We start from the raw sequence: 20,003 nt of genomic DNA, 5'->3' as shown, positions 1-20,003 counted from the left end.
TGAGGAAGTCTACAGGAGTGGTGGTAGCAACTCTGTCATCACCATCTTTGTCATCTCCATTCTTTGTTCCGTTCTATTTCGCATTCTTATTTTCTTTCTTCAATTGCCTGCAATATGTTTTGATGTGTTCCTTTTTCCCCCAATGATAACACTCAACATTTGCAAACTTGTTGGACTTGCTTCTGTTATTATCTCTGTTCTTCGGACCTCTGCTCTTACTTCTCCCCCTCTTTTCTGTAATCAAGATCTCTGACTGTGAAGAGGATCCCTGTGTTTTTCTTCTCATCTCTTCATTTAGCAAACAACTCTTGGCCATATCCATTGTGATCATACCTTCTGGAGCGGAGTTAGACAATGAAGTTCTGAGCGTCTCCCACGAGTTTGGTAATGAACCAAGTAACCATAACCCTTGTGTCTCATCATCAAACTTAGTACCCATTCCAACCAGCTGATTAATAATTCCTTGGAATGTATTCAGGTGATTAGATAAAGGAGTCCCGTCCTGGTATCTCAAAGCCATCATCTGCTTAATCAGAAACAATTTATTATTTCCAGTCTTTCTAGCATATAGCTGTTCAAGCTTACTCCATAGAGAATGTGCATTCGTCTCTCCACTAATATGGTTCAAAACATTATCATCTACCCATTGCCTCATATACCCACACACCTGTCGATGTAACAAAGTCCATTCCATAACAGTCTTGTTTTCTGGTTTTTCAGCACTAAACACCGGTAGGTAATAATCTTTCACATAAAGAAGATCCTCCATTTTTCCTTTCCATATGTGATAATTTGAACCATTAAGATTAATCATTCTACTCTTATTTGCTTCCATAACTCAAACTGCCAACCTGACAATCTGTCAACCTGGCTCTGATACCACTTTGTTGGGAGAGATAACAATAAACAAATATAGCGGAATAACTCTTCTCCCTATATGCAAGCAAATATAATGTATCTCTACTTTTATATGTGCTGAAAATAATAGAAAAGAAAATCAATCACACCAAGCCACAAGAACACAAGCAATTTTTACGTGGAAAATTTCCTCAGTGTGAGGAAGAAAAACCACGGAACCTAATCCAGTTAAAATCTCCACTATTAACCAAATAATGGGTACACAAAGTCTTCTCTAATCGCAATTAGAGGCCACAATACATCTCATTGATCTCTCTCCTCCAAATTTCAGCTCATCGGACCACGGACGAAGCGGGATCGGACGTTTGATGAAATCTCTGTAGAATAGAAAAAACCAAAACCCGGTTACTGTTCACGATTATGAATCACTGTTACCGAGCCCAAAATCCGATCTTCACCGTTCAGATTTTAACTCATTGAGTCATGAACCTCTCCTCCAAATTTCAGCTCGATCGGACTACGGACGAAGCGGGATCGGACATTTGTTGAAATCTGGGCAGACTACAAAAAACCTGCGTTTTTCTTCTCTTTCTTGTGAAAGCTACGGCTGATCTTCCTCTCTTTTTATTCTGACTTCCTTAGGGTTATTCACCCTAAAGAGCTGGGCTTTGGGCTTTAATAAAACCCACTTGGACTCTCCTCCATATAGAAGGAAATAAACCCAACAAATACAATTGCGATGTCCCGTCCAACAGCAACTTGACACCAATTGCCCCAAACACTTATTCAATAGAAGTTTCCGTTGTGTTTTCTATAGACCAATTATGTTTTAGTCTTTTAGTTGATGAACATTGTGTTACAATATAGTAATGTTTTGGCTAATGTTTCCCATTTTATTGACTACGTCGGCCAATCACTTGGTTATGATCACATCGATATCATGAAGGTTTCTGCCTTCTAACAATTCATTTATTTTTTGTTGGTTGGAGATTGTAGTTTGCTCCAACCAATGATTCAATAGAAGATCTCATTACTTGTTTTCTTTAAGCCAGTTTGTCATCGCCTTTTTTTATTATTATTTTAAAAGAGGTAATTATTTTGGTTTAATTCAATGAACATAATATTATAAATTAATATATTGATTAATGTTTGACATAGTATTGTCTGTGTGCAATGCAGAGGTAATACATTGTTTGACATAGTATTGTCCATTCTATCTAGTTTTCGACCTACGCTTATGTATACATCAAGATAGCTTCTATGTTTTAATCAGGGACTCTATATGATCCAGTGGCAATGTACACAAATGTGCTCACTGTCACAGTGCATTTAGTAATTTGTTACTTCTCTCAAATATAGAGAAAGGCTTTGAAAATTTTGCTTTTCCTTTTGCTTTTGTTGTGTCTAATTGTTACTACAAGGTAGCGACACACGCGCACACACAAGGGGTTGGCCTAGTGGTAAAATCACCTTAACTTTCGTGCTAGAAAGCACCAGATCTAGGGGTTCGATTAGTATCTAAAGAACTGATCTGCACGTGCTTTACTTTGTTTCAGGGCTGAACTTGTTAAGAGGAGGATGACATTAAGTATTGAATTAGAAAACGAGATTATGAAAAAAAAAAAAAAAAAAAAACCCTCTCTTAAGGGATTATTAATTGAGCATGAGTTACATCTAGAAAAGAGGCTTTATTAATAATAATATTCAAGAAACCCTATTTTCAATGGTACATTTGAAAGCAAATATTAGACAACAAACAATGTAATATATTTATTTTGGATTGCCCAGGCCACAACCATTCCTAATATAAATAGTCCAACACCATATGGTTGTGCTTCAATCAACACTAACTAAATCTAGTACAAGTAATGTAGAGAATAGTTCTACAATATATTCTTCAAGAAATAGAGAGGCCTAGGAGACAGCTGCAGCATTGGAGGGTATGCAAAACTCGAAGTTGTCACTGCAAGAAGTTGAAGCAGCATACACCGAAAAAAAAAAGAAAAAAGAAAAAGAAAAAGAAAAGAACAATATAAACAACGCAACCAATCCATTTAATCAAAATGTGAAATTGAACAACTAACATTATTATACAACTAGAGGAATTATTATTAATTTTTTTGGTTGTGTTTGAAGTGTTATAGTGTCATTCAAATATTGAACATCTAACTAATGGAAAAAGAAATTTAAGGAGTGAAAGTGCAGCTAATTCAGAAACATAAAAATAATAATAATAATAATTACCTATTAGCTATGAAGCTACCTCCACACTCTGGTCATAGTCACTGCTATTGTCACATAGAAACAATTAGAACTGTTATAAAGAGTATCATTCAAGTATTGAAAATCTAGCTTATACAAAAAACAAAATTGGAGTGAGTGTAGAAAATTAAAAAAAAAAAAAAGGCCATATGAGATATGTACCTATTAGCTTTGAGGCCTCCTCCTCAATTTGGACATTTTTACTGCTATTGTCACATAGATCCAGTCTTTTATGTTGTTCAAGAACTTGAAAACGACATGTTGCCATGAACGTTTGAGCAATAAAGTGCCAAAGACTCCACCAAATCCAACCCCAAAGCCTAGCCCCAAGCTGACATAAAATTCTCGGTTTAGGAACCCATCCTCATTTCCTTGAATGATATCATCTTTACCGACAGATGGTTCCAGAGTTGTTTCATCTCCTGGGCACTTATTTGGAAGTGGAAGCCCACAAAGTTCATCATTTCCAGAATATGCAGAGGCATCAAAGCTCTGCAATTGAGTGCTTGATGGAATTTTCCCAGACAGGTTGTTATTTGACAAATCCAAGACAGCAAGAAAATCTAAACGAGTTATGCTTGTAGGAATCTCACCAGAAATATGATTTCTGGACAAGTCGAGAGATTCTAGCATTTTTAACTCACCAATATTTTGAATGACATATCCATTCAATTCATTTCTCGATAGGTTCAAATAATTCAATTCTGTAAGACTCGAGAATTCTTCAGGAATTTTTCCAACTAATCTATTGCCAGAAAGATCAATGCCTCCCATCAGTCCTAGATTACTTTTGAACTCACTCTCTTTCCCTTTCCATAGCACCAATGCATTGTCTACATACACATTGCCATCAACATAAGAACCTGTATCAGTAATATAGTCATGAACAATGTTTCCTTTAGATTTATCCCGCCAAACCAAAGAAGTAAAATTATTGAAGCATGGCGGTATAATCCCAGATATATTGTTTTGGGAGAGGTCCAAGATTTGAATAGAGTTTAGATGGCATATTTCTAGAGGTATTTGTCCATGCAACTTATTCAATCGCAGACTAAGAACAATTAAACTTGTGAAGATTGTCCCTATCCATGCTGGTATTTTTCCTGATAATTTATTTTCTCCCATATCAATGATCTTCAAATCACTACAATTCTTCAATGATGAAGGAAATTCTCCAATGAAATTGTTATTGCGCAAGTGCAATGTTTGAATTTGATAGAGGAAACCCATAGAGTTAGGAATTTTTCCTGAGAAATTATTGTTAGCCAAATTAAGGACGGCTAATCCATCCATATGCATCCAGCAATCAGGAAGCTCCCCTGATAATCGATTATCTGAGAGGTCAAGAAAGCTGAGAAACTCATTGGTTATGTTGCATAAGAAAGAAACTGACCCAGAAAACATATTTTTAGAGAGATTCAAAAGTGTGATGTTGGGAGGAAATAGTGGCATTGGACACTCAAAACGATTATTGCTCAAATCTATTATAGGATAAAAAAATGTCTTCAATGATGTCAAATCAGGCACCATGCCATTCATGTGGTTGGAAGAGAGATTTATGTAAGACAGTTTAGGAGATAAATTCCAAAACTCCCTAGGGACAATATCTGAAATTCCAGAATTAGAGATATCAAGCTCAGAGTAATTGTTTTGAGTTAGAAGCCAGTTTGGGAAACGAGGGCCCAACCGGCAAGACCGCAACCTTATGACATCGAGTTGAAAAGGAGGATTCCAATCAGAACTGAAGTCTAAAGATGGGGAGTTAAGAGTCAAGTCCAAATACTTTAAGTATTTGAGATTTGAGAGGTGGGTTTCGGAGATTGTACCTTGTAAAGAATTTGAAGAAATGTCCAAAAGTTCAAGCATGAGAAGTTGCCCAATACTTCTGGGTAGTGGTCCAGTCAAGCTATTGTTCCAAAGATACAACTCTCTTAATGAAGATAATCCTTTTAAATCTGGTAAAGACCCACTCAATTGATTACCATCCAGATACAATTCCTTCAAAGACGAAAGTCTTGTGATACTGTGAGGCACTGAACCACCAAGTTGATTCGAACCCAAATTCAATGTTTGTAAACTAGTACAGTTCCCAATGGATTTTGTAATCCCACCTTCAAGTTGATTGGAAGAGAGATCAAGATAGGCAAGGGAATTGAAGTTTCCGAAGGAATCAGGGATTGGACCTTGTAAATTGTTATGAGAAAGGTCTACATGAACAAGACTTGTATTGAAATTGAACAACCAACTGTATATTGAAGAATTGAAAGAATTGTGGGATAGCTCAAGGACAACAAGAGACAATTTAGAAGAATTTATCAATGGAAGTTGGGGTGAAATGATACCATGGAGATCACATCCACTCAAGTGCAATTCCGTTAGGAGAGGGAGCTTATTGGTTGCTTCCATCCAATCTATTGCATTGCTCAGATTAACCTGGGTCAGATCAAGGTATCTTAATAAAGAAAGATGAGAAACCCACTCTAAACTTTTTACACTCACTTCATAATTAGACCCCAAATCAAGAGCACGCAATTGGGAAAGATTCCCAAACTGATTAGGAACCGTACCCACAAAATAATTATCTGAAAGATCGAGGTATTGTAGACTGCTAAAGGAACCAATGAATTCTGGGATATGGCTCCCTGTAAAATCATTGAAACTGAGGTCCAAATACCTCAAATGCTGCAATTCAAGCAATGAAGGACTAATCTTACCTCCCAAACGCTGATCGAGGTTTTTATCCCAGCCAAGCACAGTCACGTGACCAGTGCGGTTGCTACATCGGACTCCTCTCCATTTGCAGCAGTCTTCAGTTGAGTTCCCCCAAGAAGAGAGAATGCCATAATCATCAATGAGCCCTTCTTTAAACTCAAGGAGAGCTCGTCTCTCCCTCTCTATGCACCTCACTGCTTTACCAACACTTGAATTACTGAATAATCCAAGAGCTGGTTTCATTTTCAAGCAAAATATTAGTAAAAAAACCACAACCACCAACACTTTGAAATGTTTAAACAACATTTCTCCGCTCATCATTTTCAGAAATAACCACTCACAATTAGTGAAACACCAAAACTCTTGGTTTTCTTTATCATCTTTAGCCATGTAATGACCCCTATATATAGTACTACTTACTGAAACCTTTTTTTTTGTTTTGTTTTCTTGGCACGAGACATAATTTATAGATTTCAATAGGTCATCCAAAAGAAAAAATTTCTTCCTTCGAAAAGTCAACAATACATTCATTACGGTGGACTCATTGAAAGACACCATTCCTGCTATGTCTAATCACCAGAGGACAAAGATGTTTGGACTGAGTGAAGGATCCACTTATGCAACGTTAAATTCTTAATTTTGAATTAATTGTATCCTAAAATTAATGTAAGAAAATATTGTTGAAATCTTGTGTGAGCCTTTGAGATTTTTTTTTTTTTTTTTTTTTTCAGTTTATTTATCTACTTCCTCACCTTTGTGAAGTACAAGGTTCAAAATTTAAGTATTTCTAGAAAAATGTGAGTGTGTTAGTTTATTTTATTAAGCCTCAGGCTGTATAAGTAGAAATATCCTTCTCATGTTGACATGGATCAATAAAAAAACAGACGTATCAAAAAAAAAACTTTTTAAAATAATTAATAAAAATTGTTTGGACCTCTTTGCGGATCATCCAAAAGGAAAGTTTTTTTTTTTTCGTCATGCGTTTGAGATTTTCTATTCCAAACCCTTCATATTGCAAAGCTAAACAATTAGCCCATACATGATAAATTAACCACAATTGTAAGACTCCAATGATAAATAGAGTTTAAGTAAATCAATTTGGTTTCAGATTGCAATAGGTGGTGATAAATCTCAAAAAAATTTATGCTCACTAGAGTTAAACGTATTTATTAATTGGTAGGCCTTGAGTCATTCTGGAGATGAGGTTGCAACAGAGATGGCAGACAATGAATGTGACGGCTTGAATCATCTCTAAAGATTGGATGTAAAATATTAGGTTTGGGAATGGAGGAGGTGGCAAGCAGTAGAGGTGGTGGAGGTCGGTTGGCGGAAGAGAGGATTAGTATTAGGGTTTCAGAATTGGGGAGATGGTGGACATCAATGGGGATTTTGTGGGAAGAGATAAGGAATCGTGAGTTAAAGAGAGCGAGAGCCAGCTACCAGGTCTCACATACGCGTGAGAGAAAATCCTCTTCCTTTTTAGATGACTCGTGAAAAGATCCGAATGATTCAGGTTTAATTTTTAATTTTTTTTGACATATGTCATATTGTTATTGGGCCATATCAATATCATAATTAGGAGAGCCCTACTTATGCGGCAGCCTAAGATAAGTTTTTTTCTTTTATTAATATCTTTAAGTCTTTAAAATCTTTTAACCTATTAATATAAATATTTAAATTTAAAATGACAAAATGATAATTTTAAAAGGGAACAATGCATTAATTGATTTAAAAAAATTTAACGTAATATATAAATTTAAATTTTAATAGACAAATTGATAATTTTAAAAGGGAATAATGCATTAATTGTATATTTCCTTAAAAACTTCTGATTTCAGAGACGAACACTAATATGAGACAAATGGAGTTTTGTTGACTGTATTACCATTGATTATTAACAACTTGCCTATAAGATTTGAGGAGTAAGACTGGAGTTCTTAGCCACTCGAGGTAGGGTCGCAAGAGTTAGCTTGAATTGTTCAATGACTAAGTCTTGTCCGAGAGTAGCGGATGTGAGATTGAAATAAAGAGTTATAAATATTTCCTTTGAGATAATGAATTGATTTGCATGAGACGGCAATAATCTATGATTTTTTTTTTTTTTTTGGGTTTATTTATGTACTTCCTCACGCAATCATTTTTAGAATTAGTGAAGAAAAAGGTTGGTCTGTTTATGTTCTCTAGCTAGTCATGTGATCACCTTTATTTATAGGACTATCTTATTGAAACCTTTTCTTTTGATTTCTTTTTTCTTATCATTTTTTCGCATTTCGAATTCCAATACCACATCCAAAAGAAAATTTGGAAAAGTAAAAAAATACGAAATTTTAATCACAATATAGTCAAAGATGTTGGTAAGGGTTGTTATCTTACATTCATTTTGTAGGACCAATAGAAAGACTTACTGCTCGAATGTTGAATCTTAAAATTTTAATTCATTGTGTCCTAAAAATCAAAATTATAAACCAAATGATTTTGGGTCATAAAACACAATTTAGCTAATTATGCGAACAATATAAATTAACTATAATATGTTAACATATGCCTCAATTAAACATCCAACTAAATCAAAAATGAAATCAAAAATGTCAAAAGTTCAATTAATCAATGACCTAAATGGTCTCAAACTCATTTATAACTTCATAAATCTCATCTTCCGAAAAAGAAAAGGACAAAAATCACTAGTCAAGGTCTCCTATGACTATAATGCAATTATGCTCTTCATCAATTACATCAACACCAACTATATACTCTATTCATGGAAATTCCATTGAAATATCATTATCACTTACTATTAGTGGAAAAGAGCCATTCAATTGATTGTGACAAGAGCAAAGTAGAGACCATGGAAATTCTCATTGGATCTATCCAGTTAGGCCTGTTACCACAATGGAAAGGAAATCAAACCAGGAGTCTTCAAGGTGTGCACCTTAAAGTCAGCCATGGTCTCCACATCAAAGTCTTCTATGGCTGCAATGCAACATTGTTTCTTTTGAACATAGACTTTTATAGTCTTTGGACATATCCGAAGCGAAAAAGAGATAAATATGAGTTGTATTTTGAAATTATTGGACGGCTAACAATTTTAGAATGAACGACTAACATGCCTTATCTATGCCAATTCTTTCCTATTTAATTTATTATATCTTGTTGTTTTCCTTCTTTTTTTTTTTTTTTTTTTTTTTTTGATTAAATGCAAATGGTTGATTTCCATTCTTAATTTCTATTATTTAGTTATTTATGTAGTAAAAATTCTGTGTGAATTATGTTGTTTCTAATTACAAATGTTTTTTTTTTTTTTCTTTTTTTCCTAATTATAAATGTTGAGAAACTCATCTTTATACATGTTCTATATTCATTGTAAATTCATTTTTTTTTTGTTATTATTGTGACCTTGTCAACATAAATGTTTTAATATGTAAATTGTTGAAATATAAATTAAAGGTCATGAATGGTGTTCTTAGTTTCTGATAACATATTTAAGATTCTAATTTATGTGTAAGATTGTTTATATAATTTCACAATTGCATTTGTTACGACAATTGAAGAGGAATGAAACTAGAAGTCAAGGTGCACCTCAAACTCATCTACGACCTCATACATCTCATCTCATCTTTAAATCACTAGTCAAGTCCATGTCAAAGTTTCTTTTGAGACATGCATTCTTCATAGAAATTTCATGCAAGTTATCATTCAAATGAAAGAAGTCTTTAAGATATTATAGAAAATTTAACTAACTAAGTCAATAATATAAATTGACTACAATATGATTTCTTAATATTATTTTATATAGTGTTTCAAAGATTTCATTTTTCATTTTTCTTTTCCCTCTTTTGCCTGCCTTCATTTTATAAATTGAAATGATTGGCAAGGCCATCTGGTCATCTGCAATTAGATCAATTGAAGCCCTCAATCATCTGATCTCATTTATGGCCTCATTTTCCTCAATCTTTCCCCAAAAAGAAAGGACAAAGAAATCACTACTCAATGTCCACGTCGAAGTCTTCTATGGCTATAATGCAACTCTGTTTCTTCATGGAAATTTCATCGAAGTATAATTTAAATGAAAGTCATCAAAGTATCATTTAAATGAAAGAAAAGCCGTGAAAGAAAATCTTAGTCAATGCCCTCATTTTACTCAATCTTAGTCAATGTCCACGTCAAAGTAATCATCTATGGCTATAATGCAACTTTGTTTCTTCATCACTTAAATGAAAGAAAAGCATTCAATTTGGAGGATATTATATTTTGTGCCTTAGATGTCTTGATCGTTGAATTAGAAAAAGTTAAAAGACCAGAAGTCTTTAATGTATAAGAGGGTATTAGAATTAGAATTGATATTCCACAAGGATATTTGCTAAAGCTGTTCTTTAGCGTATGAAAAGCTCCGCAGTTGGAATTCAAACAAGTAAGTGGTTTTAGTAATTTCACAATGACAAATAGGCAGTGGAAAATATAATTATAGAGTTTTATGTAATGCTTTTGTTGTGGTGCAAGTATCTATCTTACCAGGAGTAATTATTGACACCCACTGCTGGCATGTTTAATACTTGATGCAGATTTGTAATATGTATCACATAAAGTTATTAATCAATGTCATACCATCATTATTATTATTCAAATAAAAATCTTTCCTGTTACAAATAAGTCATGATGAATAATTTTGCAGTTGCTCTTGACAGAGTCCATATGAATAGGCTAAAACCAACATTTATGATCTTAATTATGCATACAACTGAATATAATTAGAGTCTACATCATTAGAAGTATAATTTTGGATTTCTTGCTTTCCTGTAAACGCACCTGTATTTGCTGTCACCGTCAATATGTTTGTTCTGATTCCAGGGAACCACAATAATGCAAAAAATAATCAACAATTTTTGCACTGAATCTCTTGTTGGCAGATTAGGATGGCAAGTTTGGAGCACTATAGTTTTATTTGCAAAACCTAAAACTCCAAAATATAAGATCATCAAACATTAATAATATCAGAAGTGTCTTCATATCTAATTCCACAACAAATCACATACATAATATTTGCAAAATTATATTCTTCATGGAATAAAAAGGACCTAGCTTCAGTGGGTACGCGGAACCAATGTCTGGTAGGAACTTATCTTCGAAAGGAACATAACAGAAGCGCATCACTTTGGTTAATTAGCTTCCACTGAAATGCAAAAGGAAAGAAAAAGGAACAAAAATACTAGTAATCAGTTTAAGCAATCTGAAATTGACCAGCCAACGCTAGATATAAACCGAGAAACTATTTTTTTTTTTTCTTTTCTTTTTTTTTTGTGTGGCATTTTTCATGTGGGGACACTTGAAGTGTGATAAAGAGTGTCATTCAAGTACTTAATCGTTAGCTAATTCAAAAACAAATTCAAGGAATGAAAGTTTAGCCAATGCATGAAAAATGGATAAGAGCAAACATTTACTTCAAATTATGCACTTTTGAATCCCAATTTTAAGTTTGGGATAGTTCCCTTAACATGCCAAGTAAACAGGATATGGAAAAATCAATACTACTCTCGTCATTTCTTATGGGTGACTGATTGTTTCAAGTTAAAAAGGATCTGGAAACCACCATGATGCGGTTCAAGCTAGTATTGTATCGCATATCACATGATTTCACGTTACAAACAATAAACAGAGCATGTACAATACTTTACTGTACTGAAGAGAGAGGGAAAAATATATATATATATTTTTTTTCTTAATCGGTACTCACATACATATCTCTTCTGAGACTTGAACCCCTGACCTTTTTTTAGGAAATAAGAAACTGATACCGCCAGGCCACTGGCCCGTTGGTGAAAGGGAAAAATGTACAATCACAGGGACAAACAGGGTGCTCGCCTATACAATAACAACTAGAAATAAGCCTAAAAGATCTCTCTTGGCTCAAGACCTTGTCTAATGACTAAAGAAGGAAGCTCTCAATCTGCTGCAAGAGTTCTCACTCTTCTTCTTTGTGTCTCCATGTTAGAGACTATCAAAATTTAAATCACTCATGATATTCGCACTATAAGATGAATTTCAGTTTAGGGCTCTGGCACAAAATTTGGACTACCAATACAATGCATTATGATTTTTAAACACAGTAATCAAGTAACCGGTTCAACCCGTACTTCAGAAATTACTTGAATGTCGCACTATTTTGAACACTTGGAAAATATTTTTCACCAAAAATACTTCAACCAACATTGAATGCAAAGTGTCCTCACAACACTCACTCACCTCACCAAAAGCACTGAGAAAAGTATCATTTTTCACAAGCATATATGCTTGCTTTTCTCATCTTCATTGATTCTATTCATTAAAAGAAACAAGATTCAACTACAATGACAGGGAGGAATCTAAACCACCTAATTATCTATAATTAAAACTTTTCAAGGCAAATTCATGTCTTTTATTAATGCAAATCTGTTTCTTCGTCAGTTACATTAAGGCCAAGTTCTTTTGAGACATAGTTTCCTCAGGGAAATTTCACCCAAGTATCATTCAAATGAAAAGATACTTATTAGGATTTGGAACATAGGACTATAAGTCTTCCGCGTATGACACGGGAATAGAGAAGTTTTGTACCTTAGATGTCACAATGGACCCTTGAATTTAGAAGAAGTCAGGTATTGAAGGACAAACTGTGAATTAAGTTGATTAATGATAAGGAGTATGTGGCTGTGACTCTCAGGTACACTATTGCCCAGAGGGCTAAAATTTAGAAAATTGGCAAGTCTGAGAGGTGGTCTAGCTCAGGTATGCAGCTTCCTATTGGACTGAATTTGTCGGTGAAAGGATGGCTTTGAGGGCATGATAAATGGAAAATTCTTCAGTGGGAGAGGCTGACCATGTGACAGAGTAATGATCAGTAGGGTTTAAAATAGGGGGAAGAAAAATATTATAGAGGACGAAAGGAAGGGATGAAAAAATGGTATCCAGTATGTTAAAATGGACAGCAAGTCTAGCATATCAATTCGTCACTGATTTCAAAAACGTTGGGTCAATTAGAGATGATAGAGCATCTGTTGGAAACCTGACTCAACCAGAACAAAGTTTTACTACCATCCGCAATTCTATTTTTTATAAAGTTTCTGGCAAGCTACCTTTGTTACTACATTTCTATGGCTAGTTTGAACCGATAGAAAGTTTTTACAGCACCGATTGATTTTTGAGATATTATTATGTAAGATGAAATTGCCAGACCAATAAAAGAGAATTGATTTTATGTACAAGCAAATCCTAGCTTAAAGAGAGATTTTGATGGTCCACCAGTGTAAAACACATTACGTACAGCGTGATTGATCTGAACTTTCCAATGTTGTAGAGCACGTGTTGTACAACAAAGAATCCCATCTCCCTAATTTTCTCCCAATAGAGATTCCCCTACAGGTCACAACCTTATGGTGATGCTTCAATCAACAGAAAATAATTCCAGAAAAAGCAACGGGTATGCAAAACTCGGCGTCCTACTGTAGGAACTTATTGTCAAGAGGAACAAAGTCTCACATCTTAGTTGAAGTGGTTTCCATCGAAAATGCAAAACAAAGGAACAATATGAACAACATTAGCAATCAGTTTAAATTTAATCAATGTGAAATTAACCCAGCCAGCATCAGTTTACAAGCAGAGTACCCAAATTTTTATTATTGTGGCAGTTTTTATGAGTATAGTGCTATAAAGAGTGTCATTCAAGTATTGAAAATCTAGCTAATGCAGAAACAAAGTCGAGAAGTAAAAATTCAGCTAATACTGAAAAGCCGAAGGAGATATTTACCTGTTAGCTTTGAAGCCACCTCCTCAATCTGGCCATATTCACTGCTGTTGTCACGTGAAGCCAATCTTTTATGTTGTTCAAGAAGTTGAAAAGGACATGTTCCCATGAACGATTGAGCACTAAAGTGCCAAAGACACCATCAAATCCAACCCCAAAACCTATCCCTGTGCTGACATAAAATTCTCGGTTTATGAACCTATCCTCATTTCCTTGAATGATATCATCTTTATTGACAGAAGGTTCCAGAGTTGTTTCATCTCCTGGGCACTTATTTGGAAGTGGAAGCCCGCAAAGTTCATGATTTCCAGCATATGCAGAGGCATCAAAGCTCTGCAATTGAGTGCTTGATGGAATTTTACCAGACATGTTATTAATTATTTGACAAATCTAAGACGTCAAGAAAATTTAAACGAGTAATGCATGTAGGAATCTCACCAGAAAACTGATTTCTAGACAAGTCGAGAGATTCTAGCATTTTTAACTCACCAATCTCTTGAATGACATGTCCATTCAAATCATTTCTCGATAGTTCAAATAATTCAATTCTGCAAGACATGAGATTTTTTCAAGAATTTTTCCAACTAATCTATTACCTGAAAGATCAATGCCTCCTATTAGTGCTAAATTATTTTTGTACTCACTCTCTTTTCTTTTCCAGAGCATTAATGCATTATCTACATACACTTCCCTAGTCCCATAAGAACCTCTATTAGCACTATAAAAATGAGCAACGTTTCCTTCAGATTTATTCCGCCTAATCAAAGCAATAAAATTATGTGAGACAATATTATTTCGTTCTCAGTTCTCACTCATATATAAAATAAAAAAAAATTCAGATACATCCTATTTTTGAATTATTTATCATTATTTATTATAAAATTACAAGATTGGTCGTTGCCATTCTTGACTCAGACCGTGATAGTGTCAACTTTATTTGGTTTGAACGTAGTAGGCAACTCATTTGTAGCTTTGCCTTTCATTTGTCGGACAACCCTTTAATTGTTTGTGTGCTAAAATTGCTATATTAAATAAATAAAAATTATAAATCAATCAAATGAGCAAACTAAATCTATTCAAATGGCATTTTGGGCGTACATTATAAAAAAAATCAGATACATTCTCACTCATATAAAAAAATAAGATACATCCTATTTTTGAATTAATTATCATTATTCATTATAAAATTATAAGATTGGTCGTTGTCATTCTTGACTTAGACTGAGATAGAGTCAACTTTATCTGGATTGAACGTACATAGTAGGCAACTCATTTGTAGCTTTGGGACAACCCTTTAATAGTTTGTGTGCTAAAATTGCTATATTAAATAAATAAATAAATAAAAATTAAAAAAATTACAAATCAATCAAATGAGCAAACTAAATCAATTCAAATGGCATATTAGTTTCTTTTTTTGTAGGTGTACAAAATTTCAGACCGAACATGGAGGTCCGATCACAGGACCTTGATGCTCTCACACTCAATAATGAATGAAAACAAAATGAAGAATGATAAAAGAAATTTGAGACACTGTTGAATGGCTTTGTTGCTTCGGTTGGGCCGCTCGGCCTTCTTACTTCAATTGGTCCACTCACCGTTTGATATGTTGGTCCAGATGAAGAATTATCCTTCTGGTAAGAGGGCTTTTATTGAAGGAAGTGGGCTTGTGGTGCTTGGGCCTCTCATATTGGGCCTTCTACGAGGTTAAGTATCATGTACGTCGCACCCTTCCGCCACCGTCGCCACCTCACTCTTCCGCGGCAATATAGGAGGTCTACAGTGGCTTCCTTTTCTACTCTCCGTGTGTGGCGCGAATAAAGGAAGGTGGTAAGGGCCCAAGGGGTTTGTTTGCTTGTGTGGTGATGGAGATATAAGAGGTAAGAAACTTCGTCGTGTTGCCGCAATCCTATTAGTTGCTGAGATTTTGTTTACCACGTCAGCAACTTAAGTTGACATTATAAAGAAACTACATTGTTTTTTTGGAAGGGTAAATTTGTGTCGGTTTTTTTCAGTTTTGGGGATTAATTGCAAAACCCCCATAGGTCAGGGAATTTTTTTTTTTTTTTTTTGACATTTTACCCTTATTATTATTATTTTTAAATTAATGATGGTGTGTGTAATATATATATAGAGAGAGAGAGAGTGCAAAAAATACTCCTATATTTTGAAATTATTTGCATACACACCCTCTTGGACATTTTTAAAAGAGTAAAAGAACAAAATGGGTATTATTATTTCATGTTAGATTTCCTCTTAAGGGGTGTTTTAGCATAGTGTTAAAAAAATAAAAAGATTATTAACATACTTTTTTAAATAAAGATGAAAGTGTTACGCGGAGTATGCATTAACGATGTTTTCTGCACTTTACCGCTGTTTTAAAATGCATTCGAACCATGTTTTTGAAAACAAGAATTGCAAAATTACCTCATTCTATTTAGAAAGTATTCCAAACATGTCATTGAGGTTGTAGACACTAAAATTTAGTGGGCTTTGGTCTTAACGAATGGACCCATTAAATATAGGCCTAATATTTAAATAAATTATTTTACCAGGCTTGGTCCACTTAAATTATTTAATTAGCCCAGCCCAGATAATTAAATGAAACGATAATTATTCCTAATAAAATATATTTTGAATAATTATCTTTAAGGATAATTATTACAATATAACCGGTTCGGCCCAGTTATAGTTTTTTTCCTTATCCGGAGATGACACGTGTCATCATCCTATTAATCCAAGAAGTCTATAAATAAAGGCTTGGAGGAAGAAAAAGGGGAGAGAATTCAGAATTCAGAAGTCTACAAATTCAGACACAAATTCAGAATTCAGAAGTTCAGAGACTCAGAAATCCAGAGACTCAGAATTCAGACACAAATTCATAATCGAAACCCAAAAGCGAAGAACATCAAGCACATCCAACAACGTGCCGTTCTTCATCAAATTCCACAGTGATTCAAGAACAAGCTCTTGCAGCCCTTGGATCCAACCAACCAAAAACAAGGAGATCGAATCAGAGGACCATTCTTTTTGTAAAAGATATTACAAAGGACTGTACTCCACATTCATAAATTAATAAAATTCTATTTGCTCCATATTTTGTTTCTATTGCAGACTTACAAAATTTGTGTGTACAAATTTGTGGCACGCCCGGTGGGACAACCTTTGCCTCTCATCTCTTTCTCCTACTATCAAGTTTCTTCTCTATCAGATTCTATGGCTCCCCCTAAGATTCAGACAGACAAGAAAGCCCAAAAGAACATCGCTATTGCAAAGGTCGACGCTAAAGCCACCATGAAAAGTGGCACGAAGACCAAATTAAGCGATGTAAGTACCTTGACGGGCCCTGTGACACGTAGCAAGTCCCAGGCGATGGCGTCATTCAAACTTCAGCAAGATGTGGTGAAAACTAATCCTGTAACACCGGCGAACGTGAAAACTCAACATGTCAAAAACCTTGACATTGTTCCAGAGGAGGCTCCACCACCCGATTCACTTCGTTCTATCTATGATGCTCACTCTAGTGTCGGTTCACCCCCAGAGTCACCACGTTAGACTTCGGAGCAATCAATCACTTCAAGGAACGTGGATTCTCAAGGCCTATCATACTCAGATGTGGTTGCTGCTATGATGACTGGAGCTGCTACGGTGGAGGAACAACTAGCAACTATGGCTTATTCCATTGAGAACCTCACAAAGACTATTGAAGAAAAGGACTTGCAAATCGCTACACTAATGAATAAATTGGAAGTTCAGACCTTCGGTGAAACACCAATGCCATCCGGGAATCGTGCAACTTTCACACCACCACCGTCTAGGAAACCTACATCTTCCGCAGCAATACTAACGGAGAATCCTAATTCTATAGCACAAGGTACTCACAGGGAGAATCCCAAACAGACGCCGGTGACAGAACAAGCGACCAGTCAAAACCAGACGCCGGGGATAGAACAGGCGACTGGTCAAACCAATCATACCTCTTCTTCAGTCTCTTTATTATCTGTCGAACAATTGCAAGATATGATAACGAATACAATCCGAGCTCAATATGGTGATGTCTCACAGAGCACTCTCATGTACTCAAAGCCCTATACAAGGAGAATCGACAGTATGAGAATGCATGTAGGATACCAACCTCCGAAGATTCAGCAATTTGACGGAAAAGGTAACCCCAAGCAACACATTGCCCATTTTGTCGAGACTTGTAACAATGCCGGAACAGAGGGGGACTTACTAGTCAAACAGTTTGTCCGGTCCCTTAAAGGAAACGCGTTTGAGTGGTACACTGACCTAAAGTCAGAATCAATTGATAGTTGGGACCAGATGGAACGAGAATTCTTGAACAGGTTCTATAGCACTCGTCGTACTATTAGTATGATAGAGTTGACTAACGCGAAGCAATGGAAGGATGAGCCTGTAATCGACTACATTAATCGGTGGAGAGCCCTCAGTCTTGACTGCAAGAACCGTTTGTCAGAAGTATCTGCTGTGGAGATGTGTATGTAGGGACGGCCTGTTCTACATTCTGCAAGGCATAAAACCTCGTACATTTGAGGAATTGGCTACGCGTGCCCATGACATGGAGATCAGTATGAAATCCCATGACGGCAAAAGTCCCGTGACTATAGAACCACGCAAAGATAAGAAAGACTGGAAGAAGGGCGACAAGTCATCAAAAAATGCTACTAAAGATTCAATGGCTATCTCAAGCACCCCAATCAAGATATTTGTTAAAGATGACAAGAAGGATGATAAAAAGCCTCGCCAGTTTCAAGAGAGGGAGAGACAGCGTCCTACGCTAAAGGAGTTAGAGAAGAAAAAAAACCCCTTCCCCGATTCCGATGTTCCTGGCATCTTGGAATGTTTACTTGAAAGTAAAGTTATAGAACTCCCTGAATGCAAACGTCCTCCAGAGATGGGACGTATCAACGATACAAAATACTGCAAATATCATCGCATTATCAGTCATCCAATTGAGAAGTGTTTTATCTTCAAGGAGGTGGTGATGAATCTGGCGAAACAAGGAAAAATCTTGTTGGATACAGACGAAGTTGTAACTTCAAATCATACTATTGCTACTTTGACAACCTCTGTAGTGGGGAGTGCTCGTTCTCAACCTTTAACTTCGGAGGTATCTTGCACAACTATCTAGTTTGGTTCATTGGAACCAATCCCAATCTATATTGGCCAAGGGAGTGTACGTGACATTTCAACGTTTGAAAGGGTTTTTCCTCACGATGATAAAGAAGGATGGACTCTGGTGACAAGAAAGAAACCACGGAAGCAACAAGCTGATATTTTTCAGACTAATTATTCTGACAGAGGGTAAAGGAAGAAGAAACCCTAATATCACCATAAACAGTCTGGCCATAACAGAAAATGGGTCAAGAAGACACAGTCAACTAAACACACCTCTATAAGCAAAAAGAGTCAGAAGCCTATTACTTTGCAAGAGTTCTTTCCAAAAGGATACCTAAATGACGAAGTTGTAACAACTTACATGGTTTCAACTAAGAAAGCAAGCCTTAATGATGAGAAGAATGAGGATCAAGATGAAGTCCAGACTGTAGAGAACCATAATACAGCTATCATTGAAAAATCTGATGATGATGAAGTGGTCAGAGGTACGTTTGAGTCATGTTGTGCACCAATTGTTTTCACAGACGAGGATCTTCAGTTGGGTTCGAAGCCGCACAATTGTCCTCTCTTCGTCTCCGGTTACATAAAAGAACGAAGAGTTACTCGTATTCTTGTTGATGGTGGCTCGGCGGTGAATCTAATGCCAAAATTTACGATGAAAAATCTTGGCATCACAATTGACGAGTTATCGCGTAGCCGTCTTATTATTCAAGGTTTTAACCAAGGAGGACAGAGAGTTATCGGCATGATTCGGGCAAAGCTAACTATTAGCGAGCTCCAAGCAGAAACCTTATTCCATGTGATTGATGCAAAGACGTCCTACAATTTGTTGTTGGGAAGGCCTTGGATACATAGTAATGGCGTCATTCCATCGACTCTTCATCAGTGCTTCAAATTCTACAAAAATGGCGTATAAACGGTTGTCGCGGATCATAAGCCATTTACAGAGGCAGAATCTCATTTTGCTGATGCCAAGTTCTATATCGATCATGATATACCATCCCAAGCCTTCCGTCTACACAAGAGATTTAATCTACAAAAGCAAAAGAAGCATTAAGTGATCAACTAGACGTTTCAGTGACAGACATTGTAAAGGTAGCTAAAACGCGAGGGGTCTCGATAAAAGCACATCGGACGAAACCTATTTTAAAATATATTCCAAAATCTCAGCGACAAGAAGGGCAGGCACCTGTTATCAAGATAAGTGAAACTAAGGAATTTAAATTAAAGATGTCACAAACCAAGGAAAAAGAAGATATGCAAA

The 20,003-nt window shown here is 35.7% G+C and overlaps 2 protein-coding genes across 3 annotated transcripts; both read right to left on the bottom strand.

The window, feature by feature from the left end:
• Window positions 1–2,526: 2,526 nt before the first annotated feature.
• On the bottom strand, window positions 2,527–6,247 carry LOC132300505 (receptor-like protein EIX2). Of its 2 annotated transcripts, none has more exons than XM_059797613.1 (3): window positions 3,283–6,247; window positions 3,103–3,146; window positions 2,527–2,821 (listed from the first exon to the last, which is right to left on the bottom strand). In XM_059797613.1, exon 1 carries the CDS (start codon window positions 6,220–6,222, stop codon window positions 3,286–3,288), a length of 2,937 nt encoding a protein of 978 aa, XP_059653596.1. In that variant the 5' UTR covers window positions 6,223–6,247; the 3' UTR covers window positions 2,527–2,821; window positions 3,103–3,146; window positions 3,283–3,285. The 2 variants fall into 2 exon arrangements, with proteins under 2 accessions (XP_059653596.1, XP_059653595.1); XM_059797612.1 differs by having other exon boundaries at window positions 3,103–3,143.
• Window positions 6,248–13,609: 7,362 nt separating this feature from the next.
• Window positions 13,610–13,972, bottom strand: LOC132301592 (receptor-like protein EIX2). The gene has a single exon (XM_059798833.1). The coding sequence runs from the start codon at window positions 13,970–13,972 to the stop codon at window positions 13,610–13,612; it is 363 nt and encodes a 120-aa protein (XP_059654816.1).
• Window positions 13,973–20,003: the final 6,031 nt, after the last annotated feature.

This window comes from Cornus florida, unplaced genomic scaffold (assembly GCF_030987335.1).
Source record: "Cornus florida cultivar Cherokee Brave unplaced genomic scaffold, ASM3098733v1 CherokeeBrave_3.0.0_Hap2_Chr03, whole genome shotgun sequence".
Classification (NCBI taxonomy): domain Eukaryota; kingdom Viridiplantae; phylum Streptophyta; class Magnoliopsida; order Cornales; family Cornaceae; genus Cornus; species Cornus florida.
This window is presented reverse-complemented; position numbering and strand designations above follow the sequence as displayed.